General features: G+C 42.7%; 2 protein-coding genes across 14 annotated transcripts; both read left to right on the forward strand.

The window, feature by feature from the left end:
• Positions 1 to 208: 208 nt before the first annotated feature.
• On the forward strand, positions 209 to 7,469 carry LOC118556753 (beta-1,4-galactosyltransferase 1-like). Its single transcript, XM_036125020.1, has 2 exons — positions 209 to 633; positions 6,789 to 7,469. Exons 1-2 carry the CDS (start codon positions 253 to 255, stop codon positions 7,455 to 7,457), a joined length of 1,050 nt encoding a protein of 349 aa, XP_035980913.1. The 5' UTR covers positions 209 to 252; the 3' UTR covers positions 7,458 to 7,469.
• Positions 7,470 to 15,095: 7,626 nt separating this feature from the next.
• LOC118556749 lies at positions 15,096 to 24,180 on the forward strand. 13 transcript variants are annotated; one of them, XM_036124997.1, is made up of 9 exons: positions 17,147 to 17,255; positions 18,879 to 19,100; positions 19,201 to 20,259; positions 20,690 to 20,858; positions 22,336 to 22,469; positions 22,575 to 22,711; positions 22,811 to 22,939; positions 23,787 to 23,921; positions 24,021 to 24,180. In XM_036124997.1, the coding sequence occupies exons 2-5, from the start codon at positions 18,899 to 18,901 to the stop codon at positions 22,463 to 22,465; spliced, it is 1,560 nt and encodes a 519-aa protein (XP_035980890.1). In that variant the 5' UTR covers positions 17,147 to 17,255; positions 18,879 to 18,898; the 3' UTR covers positions 22,466 to 22,469; positions 22,575 to 22,711; positions 22,811 to 22,939; positions 23,787 to 23,921; positions 24,021 to 24,180. The 13 variants fall into 13 exon arrangements, 11 of the variants coding, with proteins under 11 accessions (XP_035980890.1, XP_035980896.1, XP_035980889.1 ...); XM_036125003.1 differs by lacking the exons at positions 23,787 to 23,921; positions 24,021 to 24,180 and adding an exon at positions 23,039 to 23,129 and having other exon boundaries at positions 19,201 to 19,424; positions 19,860 to 20,259; XM_036124996.1 differs by lacking the exon at positions 23,787 to 23,921.
• Positions 24,181 to 24,686: the final 506 nt, after the last annotated feature.

Below are 24,686 nucleotides of genomic sequence, written 5' to 3' on the forward strand. Positions count from 1 at the left end.
GGTTACTAGCTCAGTTAAATCATATTTTGGCTGAAGTATTTTAAATGGAATTTAAAGTATTTTCTCATCTCCCTGTGAGGCAATTGTATCTTTGTTTATTCATAAAGTAGCCTGAGCCTAAAGCTGTTGTATAAGGAAGTAAATGAGGTTTAAAAAAACGGAGGGAGGATCATGTTTAAGCTGTAGAGGGAAAGGATGCAGGCAGCAAAGCTGAAAAGAGCATCAGTGAGCACAGAGCTTAACATCAAAGATATGCAGAAAAAAATCTTTAGTGTTTTGGCACTTTTTGCTTTATTTACAATGACGTCCTTCACTGTGTTTTTATTCCACGGCAAAGACAGTGATTTGATGCTTCCTTCCATGACGCAGCATGTGGTGAAAAGAAACGGGACCTTTTTTGGAAAGATTATGGAGCATGTTTGGCCAACTCGCCCCTCAGATGTCAGCCAGAAAACAACAGCAACTTCAGCTAAACCTCTGGAGCTGTGCCCTGACACCCCTCCCAAGCTTGTGGGTCCACTTCTTGTTGAGTTTGAAACTAAACGGACTCTGGAGGACGTCAGAAACCAAGTTGGATCATTACTCCAGCAGGGAGGAAGGTTTAAACCATCAAACTGCATCGCAAGACAGAAGGTAAGTCCATACATAGAAGACAGAGGAAGTTATTTTAAATAAAATGCAAAACTAATGCAAAACCTCTATAATCTAAAATCAAATGAATGGACATCTGATGTAACTAGTGTGAACGCTGACTTCAGAGAAATCTTCCAAAGCTCATATGTTGACTTAAATTGGGAAGGAAGAAAATATGAACACAAGCATTAAATGTTCTTTCAAACAAATTAAATGCGCTTTATTTAAACTGTTCCAGAATACAACAGTAACAAGTGTTCATCTCAAGTAAAGACTTTTACATGGAGTTATATGTATTTGTGTTTTTAATAGGCTAAATGCTTTAGCAATATTCAAGATAATTAGGCAGCTCATATCACCTTTTTATATTGAAGTAAAGGTGAAAATATTAAAAGATAATTATTATTGTTGTCCCTTTTTTTGTTTGTTTTTCTTCAAATTGCTGACATTTATTTAGCCCCTTACTGTCCCAGCTGGTGAGGTGTTTGGATCAGAATTGCAATCTTTAAAACAAGTTTTTTCTATCACAACGATATTCTGCTAATTAAGTTTGCCATCATTAGATATTCCAAAACAAATTGGCAACAGTCATTTCTTATGTGTGATAACATTGTTTAATAATTGAATTACACGGGCTTAAACAAGATACATTTACATAATGCAAACATAATACAAACACCAAAAGCAGAACAAAATTGCTTTATTACAAAACAACAATAATAAAAAATACAATAATAATACTAATAATTGTTGGAAGGAGGAGCATGTGTTGTAACAAGCACGTACATTGCCAGAGCACGTAGGAATGCTGGGAGCAACCTCAGCTGTTCCTTTAACTAAACCACACCTACATTTTCACAACAGTCCCCATCTCAAGTATACATTCCACAAAAACTCTGACCTTCAATGTTACTTAGGCCACAAGACCTGCAGAATTAACCAAAAATAGAAACCACATGTGGCATTAATCTCCTCCCACCCCCACCCACCCAAGACCCAGATATTCAACACCATAGCAGAACGGGAATCTCCACATCCATCCATCCATCCATCCATCCATCTTCTTCCGCTTATCCGGGGTCGGGTCGCGGGGGTAGCAGCTTCAGTAAGGAGGCCCAGACGTCCCTCTCCCCGGCCACTTGGGCCAGCTCCTCCGGGGGAATCCCAAGGTGTTCCCAGCAGAGAGACATAGTCCCTCCAGCGTGTCCTGGGTCTTCCCCTGGGCCTCCTCCCGGTGAGACGTGCCCTGAACCCCTCACAAGGGAGGCGTCCAGGAGGCATCCTGACCAGATACCCGAGCCACCTCAACTGGCTCCTCTGGACATGGAGGAGCAGCGGCTCTACTCTGAGTCCTCCCCGGATGACTGAGCTCCTCACCCTATCTCTAAGGGAGAGCCCAGACACACTACGGAGAAAACTCATTTCAGCCGCTTGTATCCGGGATCTCGTTCTTTCGGTCACGACCCAAAGCTCGTGACCATAGATGAGGGTAGGAACGTAGATCGACCGATAAATCGAGAGCTTCGCGTTTTGGCTCAGCTCTCTCTTCACCACAACGGATCGGTACAGCGCCCGCTTCACAGCAGACGCTGCACCAATCCGCCTGTCGATCTCCCGCTCCATCTTCCCCTCATTCGTGAACAAGATCCCGAGATACTTGAACTCCTCCACTAGGGGCAGCACATCCTCCCCAACCCGGAGAAGGCACTCTACCCTTTTCCAGTTCAAGACCATGGTCTCAGATTTGGAGGCACTGATTCTCATTCCGGCCGCTTCGTACTCGGCTGCGAACCGCTCCAGTGAGAGCTGTAGATCACGCCCTGATGAAGCCAATAGGACCACGTCATCCGCGAATAGCAGAGACGCAATCCTAAGGCCACCAAAACGGATCCCCTCAACACCTTGGCCGTGCCTAGAAATTCTGTCCATAAAAGTTATGAACAGAATCGGTGACAAAGGGCAACCTTGGCGGAGTCCAACTCTCACCGGAAACGAGTCCGACTTACTGCCGGCAATGCGGACCAGACTCTGACACCGGTCATACAGAGACCTGACAGCCCTTATTAAAGGGTCTGGTACTCCATACTCCCGGAGTACCCCCCCCCCCCCACAGGATCCCTCGGGGGACACGGTCGAATGCCTTCTCCAGATCCACAAAGCACATGTAGACTGGTTGGGCAAACTCCCATGGCCCCTCCAGAATCCTGCTGAGGGTGTAGAGCTGGTCCAGTGTTCCACGGCCAGGACGAAAACCACACTGCTCTTCCTGAATCTGAGATTCGACCATCCGATGGACCCTCCTTTACAGAACCCCGGAATAGACCTTCCCAGGGAGGCTTAAGAGTGTGATTCCTCTGTAGTTGGAACACGCCCTCCGGTCCCCCTTTTTAAATAGGGGGACCACCACCCCAGTCTGCCAATCCAGGGGAACTGCCTCCGATGTCCATGCAATGCTGCAGAGCCGCAGTAACCAACACATTCCCACAACATCCAGAGCTTTAAGGTACTCAGGGCGAATCTCATCCACCCCTGGGGCCTTGCCACCGAGGAGCTTTTTAACAACCTCAGCACCAGAGATGGAGAACCCGACCCAGAGTCCTCAGGCTCTGCTTCCGCAATGGAAGACGTGTTGGTGGGATTAAGGAGGTCTTCAAGGTATTCCGCCCACGGATACACGACGTGCTAGCATAATTGTAGGCTACTTACTTTTGTAGTAACAATGAAACAATCCCATTGTGGTAAACACCACAGCAGAATGTCGGCCACAAATCCTGATTGAGTCCATTTATATTCCTCAAGACTTTTGTAGGCCTTCAGCGATTCTCCGGTGTAGTAGCAGGGAATGTTGATTAGGTAGTTGTATTTCAAATTCGGGAGTCCTGCGGCTCCGGCTACTCGATCAATTGTTTTAAAAAGAGCATTACGAACTAAATAAGGATCACTGATTTTAACCTATCGAGTTTAGTGATATAGACTATGCCTGTATATAGAAAAGAAAAACAACCAAATATAAGTCCAAAACCGAAAACAACCCTCAAAGGGCGAATCCAATAACAAAAAACATTTCAAAAAACAGTCCCAAGAAACAAAAGTCTGGTTCCCACCTCGCAGGTCGGCGACGGACCCTCCTGGGTCTCCGTGTCGCAAGATGGCGACGGACACACCTAGGTCCCCGCGTCGCATGACGGCGACGGACCCACCTGGGTCTCCTCGTCGCATGACAGCGACGGTCACTCCTGGATCTAGAACCCCCTCTGGAGACTTGGGCAGAGGCAGGTTCTCCAGAACCCCCTCTGGGGACTTGGGCGGAGGCGAGTTCTCCAGAACCCCCTCTCGGGACTTGGGCAGAGGAAAGTTCTCCAGAACCCACTCTCTGGACTTGGGCAGAGTCGGGTCCTCCAGAACCCCCTCTCGGGACTTGGGCAGAGGCAGGTCCTCCAGAACCCCCTCACGGGACTTGGGCGGAGGAGAGTTCTCCAGAATCCCCTCTCGAGACTTGGGTGGAGGTGGGTCCTCCAGAACCCCCTCAGGAATAGGTACAGGAGTCAAGGCGTCGGCGGGACCCTCGGGGAAGGGTCCAGAAGCCGAGGCGTCAGTTAGACCCTCGGGGACAGAGACAGGAACCGAGGCGTCGGCTGGGCCCTCGGAGACAGATGCAGGAGCAGAGCGGCTGTAGAAAGCCCTGAGAGCATCCTTATAGTGACCCTCCAACTCCTTAAGTCTCCTTTCCAGCTCCACTGAGTACTGGAGGAATAGAGCCTCCCTGAGACGCTTGATGATGGGGGCAAAAGTTCTTATTTTATTCTCCAGGGTGAAATAGTCCGAGTCACGGACGCCAGCAGGGGGAGCTGTGGGCCTCTCGGCTCTGGGAGGCGAGGAACTCCTGTCTGCTGGACCGGAAGTGGGCCGAGGCTGGGGTTCGGCAGTCGGGTGAGGCCGGACTGGCTCGTCGGGCGGCTGCCCGCCTATGCTGGATGGATGGCCGGCAGGCGAGCGCTTCTTCCTTTGGCGGCGAGGCTGCGGACCTTGCTGTTCCTCGTTAGGAGAGGGAAGCTGAGCCAGTTCCGGGAAAAGATCCGGACGGATGTCCCGCACCACGTCCACGTGCACCCCGAGGAAAAAATCCAAATCTGGATGGGCGTGCTCCGAGGAGGACATACTGGAGGCTTGGGGTGAGTGAGCAGCGAGAGCCGGCATGTTGGATGGTTAACCTAGCATAGCAGCTCCTGAGTGGAGAAGGTGCCTTGGCGACGGATTCATAACTGGTCGGTTTGTTTCTGTAATGATCTGGCTAGGAGGTGAATCTGGAGTTCAGCCAAAACACTGCTATGTTGTTAATTGATTTATTGATGGGAGGATGAGGAGTGGTAAAACAGACAGGCAAACAGAACAAAATCCAAAGGGTAGGTAAGGCAAACATCCAGGCAGCACTTGACAGGGGGCAGGCGGACAGAACTGGGCAAAACAGACAGAACAGGGTAAATTAAACAGAACTACCAGGAACCGGAATACAAACAGGGAAGTGGAGAAATGGAGTGCGAGCAAGGCATGAGAGAGGCCTAACTGATAAAATAACCAAACTAAAACCTAAACCAAAACAGAACATTACAGTATATTGCTATGAGAAAGCTGACTGCCCTCGGTGCCTTTAATTTTTTCTATCCATTGCAATTCCATTTACAGCTTACTTTGATATGGAACACTGTGACAGAAAATTCAATTTACTCTGAATGACCAAGATTGACAGAACGTTAAATAAAAGCAGAAATAAAAAATATATATATAAATAAACTAATACACACTGATCAGATTTAAGGTTGGTAGAAAGACTTAAAACAAATACATTTGTTGAAAGTTTGCACACTTAACATGGATAAGACAAATCACGGTATCACATGACTTCTAAAATATTATTAATGCCTGGAACAACCTAAAATTTTAATTAAAGACAGCCATATAAAGTGATAAATGAGATTTTATTCAAGTTGACTTTAAAGCTACAATCAAGCAACGTTTTTTACAGCACACTCTTGTGCTGTTCCTACCATTCTAACATGTTTCTGAGAAGGGAAACTGAGTTTGGTCCTAAAAACCAGCACCAAACAGGTATACATAACTGGATAGATTGTATTTTAGCTGGAAACCACACCCAATGGGAGTTTGGGTGCATGACACCCGACACCCTGTCTGACTAGCTCTTCAGACTAAAAGATTCAGTGCATTCCTCTTCTAGGTGGCATTCATCGTCCCATTCCGAAATCGTCCTGAACATCTGAACCACTGGCTTTACTACCTTCAATTAATTTCAAATCTATTCATTTTAATAAAAAAAATATGTCTTACTATTTTAACATTTTATTTAGCATGCCAAAAAACTGCTAAAGGCTGCTTTATATTTAATTTAAAAATGTATCAAGTCTAATGTTTAACCAATTACATTTTTGCTGTAAGAAAAAGAGAAAGAGATTAAAACCTATAAAAGCTGAATTTATACTAGAATCATATAAAAATGCCTTTTTTTGTCTTTGTGATGACCAAATTAATGGCTACTTATAGTCCAGTCCATCATAATTCCCCAACAATAAATTAAAAAATGCTAGCTAACATAATAGGATGGTAGAAAGGCTCGACTTATACATGCAGGAGCACACCTAACATGGACAAGAATTAGTAAATGAATTATTATTAAATAACAGAATAACATGACATTTTAATAGAAAATAGGAATATAGGGTGGTGAACAATTTTTTCATTAAGTTAACTTTAAACCTGCAATCAAGCTAAGTTTTTCCAGCACACTATAAGGCTGTTCCCGCTTGTGTTTCTGAAAAGGTGAAACTGAGTTTGTTCTCAGAAGCAGGATCAGATGGGTTTGCATAGCTGGACAGGTTGTAATTTACCTGGAAAACACCCAGAGGGAGTTTTCAGAGTGCATCACACCTGATCACAGGAATGTGCATTCATGCAAATTCCCCAAAATGACTCAAAATAAAAAAAAACTCAACAAAAATACTTCTTGAAAGAAGATGTATAAATTACCAATCACATGCTACATTGTTTGCTGTTAGGAGAAACATTTGGCATCCCAGTATTTTAAAGATGTGTGTTAACGTCTGGCTCTTTAGACTAAAAGTTGAATTCTATTCCTCTTCTAGGTGGCATTCATCATCCCATTCCGAAATCGTTTTGAACATCTGAACCACTGGCTTTACTACGTCCATCCCATTCTGATACGACAACAGCTGGACTACGGTGTGTATGTCATCAACCAGGAAGGAGACGGAGTGTTTAACCGGGCCAAACTGATGAATATCGGATTCGTTGAAGCACTGCATGAATATGATTATGAGTGTTTCGCCTTTGCTGATGTAGACCTGGTACCCATAGATGATCGAAACCTATACAGATGTTCTGATGATCCAAGACATTTATCAGTGGCTATAGACAAATTTAATTACAAATTATCATCAAAAACCGCCTTTGGAGGTGTCTCCTTACTGTCCAAGGAGCAGTTCTTGAAAGTCAACGGCTTCTCAAACACTTTCTGGGGCTGGGGGGGTGAAGACGATGATCTCTACAACAGAATCATCCTTCGAGGAATGTCCGTATCTCGGCCAGACTCTCAGATTGCAAAGTACAAGATGATCAAGCATCAAAGAGACGCACACAATGAAGTAAATCCAAAGAATGCCGTCAAAGCACAAGAAACACAAAATCATATCGATACCGATGGACTCAATTCCCTCAATTACACGATCAATGAGATCCTAAGGGATGTAATGTACACCTTTATGACTGTGGATGTTCAGGTTCCAGCAGGATAAACAGAAGCACTGTCACTGGAGGTTTGACTAAAACTTCATACGTTTTACCTAGGAATGCTGGCAGTTATCACATTGTGTTGATAGGTGGGTGTGTTCTATTAAACGTGTGATCTTTGGGTTTATGTCAATCTTTGCTATTTAGAAAATGAAGCACTAAAGTGTGTCTAAATGTGTAAGGAGCAGAAATACTTTTCACCTTACTGGTTGCCACAGCCAACAAGGACTTATTTGACATGATCAGCCCATAATTTGTCAATCTTATCACTTGAACACAGTCAAACTTTCAGTCAAACAAGTCGGTCGTGTTACTAGCTTCCCTTTCCGTTTTTTTTTTTCTATTAATAAATAATGTTTGAATCTTTGGAGTGTGGTTTTGTACATGATAACTTTAGAACCTAGTAACAATGCGATGGTTGATAAATTAAAGCCATTGAATCCACTGAAGATGTGCTTTCTTTTTACTACAAATGTATGCATAAAAAAAACAAAAGGTTCTCTCTGAAACATGGGCCCAAAGACAGGAAAGTTCAGCAGTTAAGTTGTTACAAGAAAAGAAAACATCAGTTAGCAAGACACTAAATTATACATGTTGATTAAAATGCGTTCACATCAATATGTAAATGCAAAGTGAAGAGTTGAAACTAGATACTTAACATTTATTTTTTTCTAAAAAACTTTCTTAACTTTCCTGTTTTAAGTCATTAGGGTTATCAAAATAATTTCTATTTGCTATATATCAGAATACTGAGGTCATTGAAAATATTTTTCTTAAATTCAAGTGAATTAATAGCATCTAAGTTAAAGGAAATCGGCAAAGACATCAGGAATATAACTGTGGACCTCCACAAGGGGATATCCACTCGATATACCATTCAGGAAGGAGATGGGTTCTGTATCCCAGGGATTTACATGTTTTGTTGTAAAATTAATCAAAACCCAAAAACCCTTGTTGTTTGTTTACTTTTTTGTCACACTTACATGTTTTAGATCATTAAACTATCTTTAAACCCAACAACAGACCTTATAAGTTTGCAGACGACACAACGGTGGTGGGCCTGATCAGAGACGACAATGACCAGGACTACAGAGAGGAGGTGGAGCAGCTGGTGGACTGGTGCAGAGATAATAGCCTGATCCTGAATGTGGATAAGATGAAGGAGATCATCGTTGACTTCAGGAGGAACCAGCCGCACCACACTCCACTGCTCATCAACAGCTCAGCTGTAGAGGTGGTCAGCGACACCAAGTTCCTGGGGGTGCACATCAGACAACCTCAGCTGGTCTGTGAACACCACGTCACTGGTGAAGAGGGCACGGAAGCGATTGTACTTCCTACGGAGGATAAGGAGAGCCCACCTGCCCCCGCCCATCCTCACGACCTTCTACAGAAGCACCATAGAGAGCATTCTGATCAGCTGTCTCTCTGTGTGGTGTGAAAGCTGCAGTACCTCTGACTGGAAGAACGTGAGGAGAGTGGTGAGGACAGCAGAAGGGATCATCGGGGCTCATCTTCCCTCCATAAAAGACATTTCATCTCAGCGCTGCATGTCCCGAGCCCGTAACATCATCAGTGACCCCTCACACCCCCACCATGGACTGTTCTCCCTGCTGCCTTCTGGGAAGAGGTTACACAGCATCCGCTGCAGGTCCACCAGGTTGTGCAACAGCTTTTTCCCTGTTGCCATCACACTGTGGAACTGGTGAACTATAAACTGGACTCTGCACCACCTCTGTACATCTGCGGCATTACCAATGCTGCCGAACTCTTAGTTTCCCTTTACACAACGGAAATGCATTTTTGCACAAATGCCTTTTTGCCCCATTATTTTGCACATTAAAAATGGTTTGTAAATTCTCCTGCACAATGTGACAGCACACTGTTTTCTCCTGCACTGTTATAAGATAACATTATGTTTACTGCTGCACTTTATATTGCAATGTTGCCTTATTCCACCTGGAATCTGACTATACTCCTATAAGCTGTATGCAACGAAATTTCGTTCTGTATGCACCCTGTACATACAAAATGCCAAATAAAGTTGTCTAAGTCTAAGTCTTGGAGACAGTGTGTTAAATGAAAAACCTGATGTTGTTGAAATCTCTCATCAATCTCGTTTGCTTATGACACATAAACAAACGAACCAAAACATAACAACCATTTCAGTCACACCTGAGATGACTCAAAGCTGTTCTCCTATTTATTTCCTCTTAATGTGTTAAGCAACTGTCCTGAATGTATAAATAGCAGCAATACTTTCTGGTTAGCAGAGAACTCCTACAATTTGTGATGTCATTGATTTTGCCATGGTAAAAGGTCCACACATTCTGGTCATTGATAAAAAGGTGATTGCACAATAACATGTGTGTAAACTTCTATTTCCAGCAGTCTTTCGGCAACACTGGAACCTGGACAGGTCGCCAATCCATCACAAGGGCAGCGCATACAGAGAGAGCAACCACACATACACACTTTTATAGTCTGCAAATTATAGTTGTAATTTAATCTAGCACATGTGTAGCCTGAGTATCCAGAGAGAACCCACCTGTAGACATGGAGAACCTGCCCGCTCAAAACCAAGACCCCAGCGGGGATTGAAATGATGAACTTATTTGGTGTGTTACTGCACTTGCAGCTGAGCAAGAACTTGTTTTTGCTGATTTTACTAGTAAAGTGAGGACTTTGATGTAAAGTGAGGACCTATTTTTGGTCTCCATTTTTTTCTGGGCTAGGGTTTAGCCCTAAGGGTGTCAATTAGGTTTAGGTTAGGTTTGTGTGAGACTTTTCTCAATGAACTTCCCCTGCCACCCGATGGCTCTATGGGGGGGGGGGGGGGGGGGTTGCTGCTCCCATGTGTGTTTTCCTTCGAGCTATCTGAACTGAGTGGTAAGCTGAAGAGCACTAGTGTATACGTTGTTTCTAAATGGTTAGAGTGATTGGAATGGGATTCGGTGGAGGTTCTGATAGATCGTTTCATGGTTTCTTTATCTGTGTTTTTGGTTCAGTTACAAGATGTTTGGGACTGGAGGTTCCATGGGAGATGGGACGCTAGGATTAGGGCCTGGGGGTGGGGGTGGGGGGGATGAATCTGGTCCCTGAAGTCTTTAGGGTTAGTGAAAAGTCGTCTGGGCAGGGCGATATCAATTAAAATTGTATGTGTTGTGGGGTGAGGAACAAGGTTTTGGGGCCTGTGGTTATATTGGGAATAAAGAACTGGGAGGAGAATAATCTGCTCTCCTGAGACCTTAGGTTAGTAACAGGGGTCTGGGTAGGGCGATCTAATTAAAATATATATTTGGGGTGGGATGTGTTGTGTATGGAGACTTGGGGTTAGGAAAATGGTTCAGGGTCAGGATATAGCAATTTCAGGGTTAGGGTTAGGGTTGATCCCAAAGGGATCACTACTGATCGGTTATGATCCCTTTGGGTGAGGAGTCAGGCTAGGGTCAAAGTGAAAAAACATGGGGTCAAGTGTATAAGGCCAAGTCCAGGATTGAACAGAGGGTGCCTGATTATTGAAGGTGTTCTTTTAGCTATTGAGGTGGTCAGTCAGACAGCAGGGGAAGTTGTTATGGCTGGCTCATCCCCTACCCGATCATCTAAAAGACATATACATTTTGAGATAAATCTGCTCCCCTGAGACCTTAGGGTTAGTAAAAAAGGTTTGGGTCAAGTGATAATAATCAAAATTATATTTGGGGTGGGATGTTAGGGTCATTGTAGTTATAGCAGTTAAGACCAATTATTAAGGATTGGGTCTGAAGTCAAGTTAGATCTGAAGTGAAAAGATGAAAATCAGATGTATATGGCCCCTCCGGGGATTGAAACCACAAAGGCTGGTTTTATATATATATATATATATATATATATATATATATATATATATATATATATATATATATATATATATATATATATAGAGAGAGAGAGAGAGAGAGAGAGAGAGAGAGAGAGAGAGATAGATAGATAGATAGATAGATAGATAGATAGATAGATAGATAGATAGATAGATTGATACGTACTTTTCTTCTTTAGATAACGTATCACAAGATCGTTTTAAGAGTAAGTTGATGGTTGATGGTATCAGATTGCCAGATCCACACAGCAAAAGCCTGAAGGGACGGAGCGAGTCTGTGAAATGCTGTGTTTCGTACCGCGACATATACAGCTGCCTTATAAACACGCAGGCCAGTACAGACGAGAGAGCACGAAAGCCCTGAAACCACTGGACGGCTACAATTATTTTATATCGGGACATAGGCTCCAGCAACTCCCGCGGATCAGAAAATGTATGGATGGATGGATGTTCAGACATGTTTGTGTAACGGCAGAAAGCGGCGTCGGACACAGACCTCGTCTCAGCTGAGAGGAAGACCCGCCCGGTAGGATAAAAAAAACATTGTTCACTACGGATTATTTTGGTGTTTTTGTCTTGTTAAAATGGGTGGGGTGTTGGCGACATTGCAGCGTAAACACAGAAGTACTAGCGCCCGTGAATGGGGGCGTAATGGAGCCGCTGTCTGGAGCAGCATCCGCTTCTCCGGCCCGTGTAGCGATCGCCTCCTCCCCTCCGCCGCTATTTAAGTAGAACAATGACTAGTGCAGAATTAAGTTGTATTTACCGGAGATGAAGTGTAGACTGCAAATTCTGTCGTAGTATGATGGCTCCCCCAGTCCATTGGGAGTGTCTGCCTGCGCTCTTTTCATTGAAAATATCCATTTCTTTCTTCGTCCTTCCTCCTTCGGTAAACGACAGAAATGTACATCCAACGATTTGGAATGCCTCTCTGTGCAATCAGGAGCACAACAAGTCGTAGGCATTGCTTACATTTCGAAAATAAACTAACTAAAAGTACGCTCTAAATCACCCGTTTTGTCATGTAGTAGACGAGAACAGTACTGTTTTTTGCCTACCCGCGGGACCCGGATGTAGCGCTGACGTCACGAGTGAACTACCATATTGTGACGGGAGAACTGCTACGTTGTCCTTTCTCTCTGTCCACCAAGCTCCCCGCCTCAGCTGGCTCTCCTGCTGCGCTCTGTCTCTCAGTGTCATGATTTGTCCTGAGACTAAGATTCAGGCAGCAATTACAGACCAGTGGTGGGTTCAAAGGGGTTTATTGAAAATAAAAAGAAGCGGGCGTTCGCAGGGGAAGGAAGTCCAGTTCCGCACTAGGAGAGGGAATAGTTGTTAGTGCACAGCAGGATCGAATGACAGGTGTTCCATGTGCGGCTGCTTACTGTTCTGGTAGTGAAAAAACATTGGAGGGTAGACAGACAGGCAATGGGTCAGAGGAGCATTCACATAAGCGTCAGCGAGCGGGGCAGACAGAGGAGAGAGGATGGAGCAGTCCGCTTGTTCCAGTGTGCGGTCCAGAAAAACCACCGGTCCGGGGAACGATCCACAAAGGGGAACTGTGAGAGAAGGACACAGTCAGAAAGTTAGTTCTTTGGGCGGCATGAAGCTCGATCTAAGCTCAGCGAGCAACTGCTGGGGCCTGGTTACCACAGGATGTGATTAGACCATCTGGTGTCTGCTTCAGGATCCCGCTCTTCTTTTAAACCATCACCAATTCTCTGATGATGCACAGCTGGGGATCAGACCTGCCTGTCACACCCTGAGGAAGGAGGAGATGAGGCAAACACTGCATGGAAAGATGAAACATGACAGTATCCCCCCCAGTCAATGGACGCCTCATGGCGGACGAGCAGAAGAGGGCATCCTACCGCTCAAAAGCTCTGATGAGGGAAGGGTCAAGAATAAAGGAACCCAGGAGCGATGACCATACCCTTCCCAATTGACCGGGTACTGATGGCCACGCCCACGAGGATGAACACCCACAATGCGACGCACTGTGAATGCCGGATGTCCGTCTATGGTTCGGGCGGGTGGAGGTGGTTTGGCCGGAGGACACAAAGGGCTGGAAAGGACAGGTCTTATCTGAGAAACATGGAAGACTGGGTGGACTCTAACATGGGTAGGCAGCTTAAGCTGCACAGAGGAGGGACTGATGACAGAGTCAACAATGTAAGGACCCAAGAATCTTCTCTTCTAGAAAAGTCCTTTAGAGGAAAGTTCCTGGACGACAGCCAAACTCTTTGCCCGGGCATATGAGTGGGAGCTGGAGTTCGTTTGCGATGAGCGAGTTTCTTGTTTTGAAACGAAGTGAGTTGGAGCGCTTCTTTAGTCTGGTTCCAGATTCTATAACAGGAGCGCAGGTGAGACTTAACAGAAGGAAAGACTGAATAAGGAAAAGACGATGTTAGGAGTGTGGGCTGGTAACACAGTGACGTTTCAAAGGGGGAAAGACCTGGTGCTGCAGAGATATGGCAGTTATGAGCATATTCTATGCAAGGAAGGTGCAAGGATGCTCCAGGAAGTGGGGCTTGAGGCACAAACACAACGGAGGGCGTTAGCTAATTGCTGATTCATGCGCTCACCCTGACCATTAGTTTGGGGGTGAAGCTGAACAAATGTCTCTCTAAGAGTTTTAGGACCCCGGCCCCTGGTTCGGGGGCCTTGGTCTCTGTGGCTCTGTCATGGACCCGCCGGGGGGCGGGGTGCCCCTGGGCCTTGGGTCTCTGGGCCCATGGCTGGATCCACTAAGGCGTAGCTGGCTGCCAGCGGAGCACACAGGCTTGTTGCCGCGGCTCCCGGGGGCGTTGCCACTGTGGTTGTTGGGAGTTTCCTGGGGCTCCTCTCTACTCTACCCTAGGATGGGTATGGAAGCTTTCTCTATGTCAGTCCTTCTTGGGCCCCTCTGCTCTGGGGGCCCCTTTAGGCATCTGGGGCTCTGGTTTCCCTGGTGACTGCGTCGACGCTCCGGGGTGCGGCTCTTTGGCTCCTCACAACCGCTATTGAGCATTTTTCTTATGGAAAAACCTTACAGACACAAGTGCACTCTCACAAACTCCTACAGGTGCTTGGATTCAGGTACTTACACATTCACTTCTATACAGAAAATCCCTATTATTATCTTTAGCTGTCACTTTATATATCTTATATTAATTAATACTGTGTATTTGTCAGTGATGTTTACAAATACACTTGTATTTGTCAAGTGTTCTTTGTTTGTACACTGTAAATAATATCCGTAGAATTAACAGTGAATTCCTGTAAAATCATGACATAAAAAAACTGTAGATGCAAAAACAATGAAGCATTGTGTAATTTACAATGATAAACTGTAAAACTCCTAACCAAATACAACTGTTCATTTTACAGTAAGAATATGTTGAATAGATCAGAATTTTTTGTATAATTTGCAAATTAATGTAATTTAAACACAAATAAACTGTAATGCCAAAAAAAAAAGTCATACAGTTAAAATTACATCATTGCCCTGTTAAAAAAAAAAGTCAGTAGCCTAGGCTCTTTGGCACATTTCATGTCGCTTGGACTGCCGATACCCATCAGCTGCCTCTGGAATCCCACAGGCAGGGAGCACTGAGTTCATTAATGGTACTCATCATAAGGGGTCTTTGGGCTGCGCTTCGTCTGATCCCTAACCTAATTTCGTTTACCATTTCGTAAAACTCTAAACCAAATAAAACTGTTAATGTGTTTAAAAGACAATACTTTTTTTAGAATAAATTAGGAAAGGGAAGCTTTATGTAGGTCTAGTAACACAGAATGCCTATCCATGATGATATTTGAATGGAAAACGCAGCTGAATCAAACCATGGTGATCCACACTCCAAACCAGTTGGTGGCGGTAATGCACCGTTTCGTTGCGTGCCAACCGCCAGAAAAATTCATAAAGAAGAAGAAGAAGAATCAAACCATGGCCATCTGGTGCTGCTGCTCTACATATATTTGAATTTTTCATGGAACCAACTATTGGTAAGTAAACAATTTTATTTTCTGTTTATTCCTGCTATGTAGAATAGTTTATTTTACAAAAACTTTGTTCTTTGCAGGAGAATATCAAATTATTTTGGTTCAAATGTTAGCTCCGCCCATTCACAGGCTGTAGTTGCGCTGCTTCAGCGTCAACGTCCCACCACACAGTTACTAGCTAGGTTGGTACACGTGGCGTGCGTGTTCGGCTCTCTGGCAGTGGCACTTAACAGACACCAAGTTTGAGTAAGTAATGTCTCTGGTTCGAGCATCAGGTTAAGTCAAAAGACAATTTTGTGAAACGAAACGGCGCGTTTTTATTGATTTCACTGGATATTAGGCGGACAACTGACAACTTCACATTGATACTGGCTGCTAGCAGCTAATAGCTATTTTGCCTGTTTCTAGCTCCCCACGCCATGATTCATTGTCATTTTTGCGGGAGAACATTGCACACGTTAAAGGGTTATGTGTTGCATTGTAGGGTTCATAGAAACGAACCACGCTGCGTGTTCAAGTGTGAGAGTACTGACTGCAGGCAGACATTTTGTACATATGCATCATTTAAGTGTCACTTCTATCGAAAGCACAATGTCCCAGCGCCGTTTGCTAATGCTAACACAGCCATTATATCAAGTTTTATTTGCGCCATGTCACTGTGTTCAGACCGATTTCAGACTGTGCAGGAACTTCTTGTACACTTAAAAAAACATTTAGTGGAGGGAAGATCTGTAAAGTGTCCTGTGGCAGGTTGTCAAAGCACATTTACTTTAAAATCATCATTTACAGCACACTTGTCTAGGAAGCATCCACAATGTTCAGTGAATAACATAAATGATATTTACCGGGAAATCGCATCCCAGTCCTCTGCCATTGCTTGTGAAGAGGCTTCCCAGACTTTAGATGGTGCAACAGAAGACGCTACTACACTACCGCAGAATTTCGATGAAGCCTTTCTTCGGAATGTTTGCTTGTTCTATCTAAAACTGCAAGGACAGCTCCTACTTCCAGCTTCAACGATACAGATAATTGTTGAAGAGATGCAAAATCTGCATGAATTAGGCCTTGATTACACTTCAAGCAAATTACACTCTCTCTTGAAAGATGAATTAAATCTAACTGATGATGCGATGGGGAAAGTCTTTGATTGTATTAAGGATTCTGATCTGTTCTCTTCATCTCACAAAGGCCAACTAAGAACAACCTATTCAAGAGCTCAGACATTCAAACGCATGTTCAATTATGTAGAGCCCAAAGTAGTAAGATTAGGATATGATGAGAATATGAGACAAAGAAATGCTTATTACATACCTGTGAAGCAAACATTGATTAGCTTGTTAGAATCAGAATTTTGGAAAAAATCAGTGTTGCAACGGTCTAATGAAAAAGATGCATGTGTTCTTGGTGACATTTGTGACGGACAGGCCTTCAAGTCCAACCCGTTCTTCACTGCAAACCCAGGAGGCCTGCAACTTATTTTATACCAAGATGCATTTGAAGTAGTCAACCCTCTTGGGTCAGCAAAAAAGACACACAAAGTTCTCGCTGTTTATCTTTCTGTTGCAAATTTGCCCGTTCATGTGCGGTCCAACACGGATCACATGTCCCTAGTCTTGCTGTGTGGAGAGAATGAACTAAAAAAGTTTGGATGTGCTAAAGTATTTGCTGACATGTTGTCGGATTTGAAAGATTTAGAAGAAAATGGAATCACTGTAGGAGGGGAAACAGTCCATGGGGCTTTGTACTGTATAGCTGGGGATAATTTAGGGTCACATGGCATTGGAGGGTTTACCGAAAACTTCAGTTGCTCAGGTTATTTTTGCAGGTACTGTGAGGTCACCAGAGACGAATTTAAGAAAGAACCCAATCTTTGCGGCCGGCAACGAACTGCTGATTCCTACGACGCTGCTGTCGCCTCTCTGTCTGAGGAGAGCAGAGAGGTCAAAGGAATAAAACTGAAGTCAGTTTTCAATGATTTGTCAAACTTTCATGTATGCCAACCTGGTCTCCCACCGTGCTTAGGCCATGACATTTTTGAGGGAGTTTTGTCCTATGATCTTGGTCTGTACTTGAATTATTTCATCAAAGAAATGAAATGGTTCAAATGTACCCTTTTGAACAGACGAATCAAACAATTCAAGTTCAAAGGTTCAGATGCTCTCACCAAGCCATGCACTGTCAAATCTGGTGCACTCAAACTCTCTGGTCAAGCTGTCCAGAATTGGAACTTTTTGAGGTTGCTGCCTGTTCTGATTGGTGACAAGGTGCAAAATGCTGATGATGATGTGTGGCAATTGACTCTTCAGCTGAAAGATATTGTTGATCTGGTTTGTGCGCAGAAGATTTCAACATCACAGGTAGCTTATCTTGAAATCATAATCCAAGAGTATCTGGATTCAAGGAAGCGTTTGTTTCCTCAGAGTACTCTAAAACCAAAGCACCATTACATGAGACATTATCCCTCTCTAATTCTCAAATTTGGCCCCCTTATCAGGTTATGGACGATGCGTTTCGAAAGCAAACACAGCTATTTCAAGCGATGTGCCAGGCATTTGAAAAACTTTAAGAACATTTGCCTGACTCTTTCTGAAAGGCATCAGATGTTTCAGGCATATGTCTTGGCAGGACCAGGATGTAGTGTGCTTCTGCAAATTAAAAATGGTTGTGCTTTTATTCCCAACCTTTACAGTGACAGAGTCAATCATGCTGTTAGTGCATTTGGGTTTTCAGAGAATGATACCATTGTCTCCACAGAAATTCAGTACAAAGGCACAGCATACAAGAAGGGTGATTTCCTAGTCTTGAATGAGTCCATGGAATTTGGGGAGCTTGTCATCATTTTAATTAAGGATAATGCCACTGTGTATTTTCTTATGGACACACACAAATCTGACCACCTCCCTAAATACCACCTGTACGCTGTGACACAACAAAGTACCGGAATGCAGTGTGTTAACATTAATGCCTTGGTAGATTTTTACCCATTGACGTCATACATTGTTGATGGACACCGAGTCATTCCACTGAAACACAGTGTTTTGTCAAACTGATTCTTGCCAAGTTTGAATAAGTGAAGCACAAGTATTTTTAGATATTAAGTGTAGTTTGCAAATTGTTCACAATGAAACACAGTGGTTAATATTGAAATATTGACAAATGCTTCTGTTCCGAGTTTTCGGTTGTTGCTGGAGCTGCTCCCCTACAATGGCTTCATAGGTGCACTCAGACTGTTTGAACTGCTCCAGCAACAGCCGAAAACTTGGAACAGAAGCATTTGTCAACATTTCATGAGCCATTGCATTTCTTCTTAAACAATCTGCAAACTAGGCTTAATGTCTACAAAATACTAACTTTAAAAACTAATAAAAACATTAAAAGTTGTCGTCAAATTAGTAGAACATATTTTCAGCATGGTTGGTCAGAAATGGTAAATGGAATGACAAGTTCAAAGTTTTTTATTTCCACTGATTGTAGTTTGGACCCATTTCATATTGGAGTTAGAGTTGTGTCTAATATGAATGCAATCCAGTGTTCCTAAATAAATGTATCAGCTACTTTTTGCATGTAATATTTCCTTTTATAGCTTTAATCCAAATTGTAGAGATGTCGGAATCATTTCTACGCTCCGCCATCACGGAGGCCTTGCCTGACCTTCCAGAAGTATCAAAGGACATCTTACAAGAAACTCTTCAATCCCTAGGGATAGAGACCCATGATGACTTTCAGTTTGTTAAGGAAGAAGATTTATTGTCAGCCTTGAGGCCTATACAAGCCCGGAAGCTGGTTGCTGCATGGAGTCTGAAATGTGAGTCTATCATTGTTGTTATCAGTTATCAACATGGCTATAAAGTTCAGTTAAAATATAAAACAACCATTTTGTCTATCTTGTATGTGTGCTTTTAAAGGCCAGGCCCAAGAAAGTGCTTCTTCAAGCCTTACTGCCTCACCAGGACCTTACCCATCCGTGATGTGTGAGTCGCCAATTTCAACGTCGTCGTCCAGCAGCGGTCAGAGCCCACAGGGCAGTTTTCCAGACTCATTTGTGATACCATGGAGGAAGTTCCCCGAGGATTTGACGCAGGCTTTGGAGAGAGGAAAACGTCCAGGTCCAAGTTTGAGGAAAGAGATGGTGAGAATTGTGGTCCGTGAAATGATGAAAGTAACCACTTCACTATGTAAAAGGAACGCTGTTGATGTGGCTAGGAAATTAGTGGCCAAATACCCCAAATCACTGCAAGATGTCATTGAGGGTGACATAATTGGCACAGGGTACTACTCCCTTGTGAAACAAATTCAAAATCGGATCGAAAATGTGAAAAGACCTACAACACCTAAAATAAAAAGAAGACCACATGACTCTGACACTGATGAAATCCCCCCTGAAAAACGAGCAGCGATTCAAGACACCTATGGGTGCATCCGTTGGCATGTCAAGTTTCTGCCCCTTGGAGAAACAGCTGACAGCCAGCAGCAAAAGAAAGATGAGCTTAAAAATCTTTTTAGTCAGAATGAGCAAAGCCCAGGTCCTGTAAAGATGCTTATGAAGTCCACATTCTACACCCAGCGACAAGAGGTGAACCAAGGAAAGGACGTGAAGTACCTCCTGGAGAACTGGCCATATTGGTTTTGTGAAATTGGCATGGCTGTTCACTTTAACGAACTCACTGGAGTGGACCTAAAGGAAACCTTCCTAAAGAATATGGAACAGAAGGGGGAAAGGCTCCTGCACTTCATGAAGACAGTTGCTGTCAACAAATCCAAAAGATTCTATCAAGCTGCAACAAAGCTACAAATGATGAGGGGAGAACACCCAGGCTACACACATGCCACAGAGATGGTGCTGCTCCTCCTGGCTTATTTTGATGAGAAAGAAGATGTGATGTTCCATTATGTGGAGGACACTTGCCTGGCTGGGGAAGTGGACCTGAACAGCGTTCCCTTGACTCCCACGATTGTTGTATGTGGTAAGTTAACCTCACACACAAATATATCCCAAATTTCTTCATTTCTAATTTAAATTATGTTCATGCAGCATCTGTAATTGTTTTTGTCTCTGCTGTTAATTTCAAATGCCCCCACTCATTCTCTCACACACTCACTCTCACATTCACATGAACACTCTCTCTCTCACACACACACACACACACACACACACACACACACACACACACACACACACACACTTGCATTCCAAAGACTGAACACATGCTCTCTCATTCACACACTGACCTCTATCTCTTATTTGTTTAAGTTTTTTTCAGATGTGTTTTTTTTTTCATTCGCATACATATAGTACACACACACTTGTTTTTACACTTGAGATACGAGTTACTGACATGTTGAAATGTTACCTAAATTGCTGCTGTTTTTTTTGTTTTTGTTTTTTTTAATTAGGGCAGTCCTGCTACTCCTCCGGACGGATGATGCTGAGTGTGGATCAAGTCATCGTGAATGAGAACATCTCTTCCTTCATCTCGGCCTTGTGCATGATGTTTGGCAGCTATTACTGCTTTAACATTCATTACCCATCCACGCTTGCATCGACCCTGGAATTTCTACAGAGGTATGTTTTTTTTTATTTTATTTTGTACAATTGTTTTGTTCTATTTATTTAGTCATTTGGCTCAGGCTTTTATCCAAAGCAACGTGCATACAAATACCTACAGGGCCATTCTCCCCTAGAGCAACATGGGGTTAAGTGCCTTGCTAGGGGCTAGCTTCAACCCCTGACTTCTGTGGCTACTGGCATGATAACCAAGTTCTTTTACCCCATCGCCACCACCATCTTAGTCAAGATACCAGCTCTGTAGCATTGCTAACTGAAATACGATGAATCAAATAACATGTATGAAATAATGTTGACACGTTGTCAAACTAATTGCCTGAGTATTTTTTCAGCAAAAACAATTTCATTTCATGGGCAAAATGACATGTTCTGCTCAAAGGACAACTTCGGTCCATTTCAACAAGAGCTCTATTGCTGAAGCTACTCGAGACTTGCCAGTACTGAAGACGCAAAACATTTTGGTCCAACTTGTATAGGTTTATTTGAACAGAGAATTAGCTCTGATAGCTAACCCATGGGGGTAGAACTTTACACTGTGTTTTATCATATCATTTGTTTAAATTTTGTATATGGCTGCTTGCACAAACACACTGTTTTTAACTACTTTTTAAGCATTTCTAGTCATACACATTACAGTGTTGTGTTGTATTGTGTCGGCTGGTGTTGCATAGCTTTGGCGTTGACATTTGGAGTGTTAAATTCACAATTTAAAGTTATGCCCCCATGGATTAGCTGTCAGTGCTAATTCTCTGTTCAAGGAAACCTATAGGATTTAGACCAAAATTTCTTACGTCTTCAGTCCTGGCATGAGCAATAGAGCTCTTGTTGAAATTGACCGAAGTTGTCCTTTAACTTAGGAATCTATACATTATACCAAAGGTGTCTGTCATCAAGAGGAAAAAAAAAAAGACGTTGATATGTCAATAGACAGAGTGTAGTGTCTAATGTCTATAGGCCTTAAGGTTCACTCTCCCATAATTCAAAGGAACCAACTTTCTTTTAAAAGTCTGACCATGCTGAGCATAAATCAGAATGTTAACACTGAACATTTTGGGTTGCACTACATGTTTCAGGTAGTCAATGTATTTCCATACATTGAAAATGCAATGGAAACACATTACAGAAACATGACTCTCCATGAGCTGGGGGAAGGTGCAATGCAATTTGCAATGTTTGGAAATACACTGACTACCTGAAACATGTAGTGCAAAATTTTCAATGTAAACATTTTAATTCATGTTAAGCATGATGGGACCTTTAAAAAAAAAATATATATATATATTTTAAAGTTGGATTATGTGGGGGGTTCACGGTTGGCCCCTTAGCTCCCCGCCTACCAGTTAAACTTTAATTAATGGAAAACTGTAACCCGTATTCTCACCTTTTTTGTCTTTTCCTTTGTACTGATTTGACTAGTTGAGATGGTTGTATCATTTATAGTAGTATGTGTTTCTTCTCTCTTCTGTTAACCTAGATGTTTCTTCTCTATTAATCCGGAGAAGGGGACAAAAGTGGAACAAACAAAAACAAAACGGCTCCATGTGAATCCAAGAGTCCTTACTTTGATTCAGGACCTCTCAGACCATGAATGGCGAGCTATTTAAAAAGGTATGTGTGCTAGTGCTAATGCTACTGCTGTCCTTGATTATTGACTGACTTTACTAATGAAACTAATGGAGAATATGTGTTTCTGTCTCTTCTCTATTCCATTAGTTGTTCCTTCAAGTGGCCGCGACAGTGAACACCCATATGTTTCTCTAGATGTTCTTCTAGAAGCAATGCAGTTGCATGTTAATCAAGCCTTTACCATGATTCACAAGCTCTCCATGAATGGCGAGCTATTTAAAAAGGTATGTGTGCTAGTGCTACTGTTGTCCTTGATTATTGACTGACTTTACTAATGAAACTAATGGAGAATATGTGTTTCTGTCTCTTCTCTATTCCATTAGTTGTTCCTTCAAGTGGCCGTGAACACCCATGTTTCTCTAGATGTTCTTCTAGAAGCAATGCAGTTGCATGTTAATCAAGCCTTTACCATGATTCACAAGCTCTCCATGAATGGCGAGCTATTTAAAAAGGTATGTGTGCTAGTGCTACTGCTGCCCTTGATTATTGACTGACTTTACTAATGAAACTAATGGAGAATATGTCTTTCTGTCTCTTCTCTATTCCATTAGTTGTTCCTTCAAGTGGCCGCGACAGTGAACACCCATATGTTTCTCTAGATGTTCTTCTGGAAGCAATGCAGTTGCATGTTAATCTAAGCTTCTGTAACTTGATTCATGACCTTTTCAACCATGAATGGCGAGCTGTTTGAAAAGGTACAGTACAGGCCAAAAGTTTGGACACACCTTCTCAATCAATGTTTCCTTTATTACCATGTCTATTTCCATTGTAGATTCTCGTTGAAGGCATCAAAACTATGAATGAACACGTGGGAATTATGTTCAGTGCATCCAGAGAGTATTCACACCCCTCTCAATGTTTCAGCATTTGTTGCATTGCAGTCATCTCCTTCAGTCAAATAAGTTAATTTTTTTCTCCCTGATCTAGGATCCGTGCCCCATAATGACAGCAAAATACAGAATTGTAGAAGTTTTTGCAAATCGTTAAAAAACTGAAATATCCACATGGGCATAAGTATTCACACCCTATGTTATAACACTCAATAACACTCTTGCTGTCATTATGGATCACTGAGTCTAGACCAAGGAGAAAAAAATGAACTTATTTGACTGAAGGAGATGCAATGCAACAAATGCTGAAACATTGAGAGGGGTGTGAATACTTTCAGGATGCACTGTACATAATTCCCACGTGTTCAATGTACGTGTGCTAATGCTACTGTTGTCCTTGATTATTGACTGACTTTACTAATGAAACTAATGGAGAATATGTGTTTCTGTCTCTTCTCTATTCCATTAGTTGTTCCTTCAAGTGGCCGCGACAGTGAACACCCATGTTTCTCTAGATGTTCTTCTAGAAGCAATGCAGTTGCATCTTAATCAAGCCTTTACCATGATTCACAAGCTCTCTATGAATGGCGAGCTATTTAAAAAGGTATGTGTGCTAGTGCTACTGTTATCTTTGATTATTGCTGACTTTGCTAATGAAACTAATGGAGATTATTGTGTTTGTTTCTCTTCTCTATTCCCCTAGGTGTTCCTTCAAAGTGATGGAGCCGATGAACACCTATATCACCTTTTTTCGTGGCTCGCTATTAACAAGGTTCACATTTATTCACTCACTCACTACCACACCCCACTCATAATCCCTCTCTCACAAACACAAGTGCAACCACACACACACACACACACACACACACACACACTTTAATGATCTCTTTCTCATTATTTTTTTCAACAATAAATTTGCATTACTGTGAATTGTATAATGTCTGACGAGTGGTTTGTTACAGCCTGACTTTTCATTTAGAAGTAATTTGAAGCAATGTAGATAGACTGATATATATATATATATATATATATATATATATATATATATATATATATATATATATATATATATATATATATATTAAAAATACAGTACAAATGTAAACATCTTTAAAAAAGAAATCTGTTGTTTTTACGGAAAAAAACTGGCAGCTGTGGTTGCCAGAATAATCCCGTTAAAAATACAGTACAAATGTAAACATCTTTAAAAAAGAAATCTGTTGTTTTTACGGAAAAAAACTGGCAGCTGTGGTTGCCAGAATAATCCCGTTAAAAATACAGTACAAATGTAAACATCTTTAAAAAAGAAATCTGTTGTTTTTACGGAAAAAAACTGGCAGCTGTGGTTGCCAGAATAATCCCGTTAAAA

The sequence above is a fragment of the Fundulus heteroclitus genome, chromosome 21 (genome assembly GCF_011125445.2).
Source record: "Fundulus heteroclitus isolate FHET01 chromosome 21, MU-UCD_Fhet_4.1, whole genome shotgun sequence".
NCBI classification, from domain to species: domain Eukaryota; kingdom Metazoa; phylum Chordata; class Actinopteri; order Cyprinodontiformes; family Fundulidae; genus Fundulus; species Fundulus heteroclitus.

What these genes read in the sequence shown, in the direction of transcription:
- LOC118556753 (XM_036125020.1), top strand. Translation starts at nt 253, where the DNA reads ATGCAGAAAAAAATCTTTAGTGTTTTGGCACTTTTTGCTTTATTTACA. An exon ending in ACTGCATCGCAAGACAGAAG is followed by an intron (nt 634 to 6,788) that starts GTAAGTCCATAC and finishes TTCCTCTTCTAG; the next exon opens with GTGGCATTCATCATCCCATT.
- LOC118556749 (XM_036124997.1), top strand. Translation starts at nt 18,899, where the DNA reads ATGTCGGAATCATTTCTACGCTCCGCCATCACGGAGGCCTTGCCTGAC. An exon ending in TGCTGCATGGAGTCTGAAAT is followed by an intron (nt 19,101 to 19,200) that starts GTGAGTCTATCA and finishes GTGCTTTTAAAG; the next exon opens with GCCAGGCCCAAGAAAGTGCT. An exon ending in TCCCACGATTGTTGTATGTG is followed by an intron (nt 20,260 to 20,689) that starts GTAAGTTAACCT and finishes TTTTTTAATTAG; the next exon opens with GGCAGTCCTGCTACTCCTCC.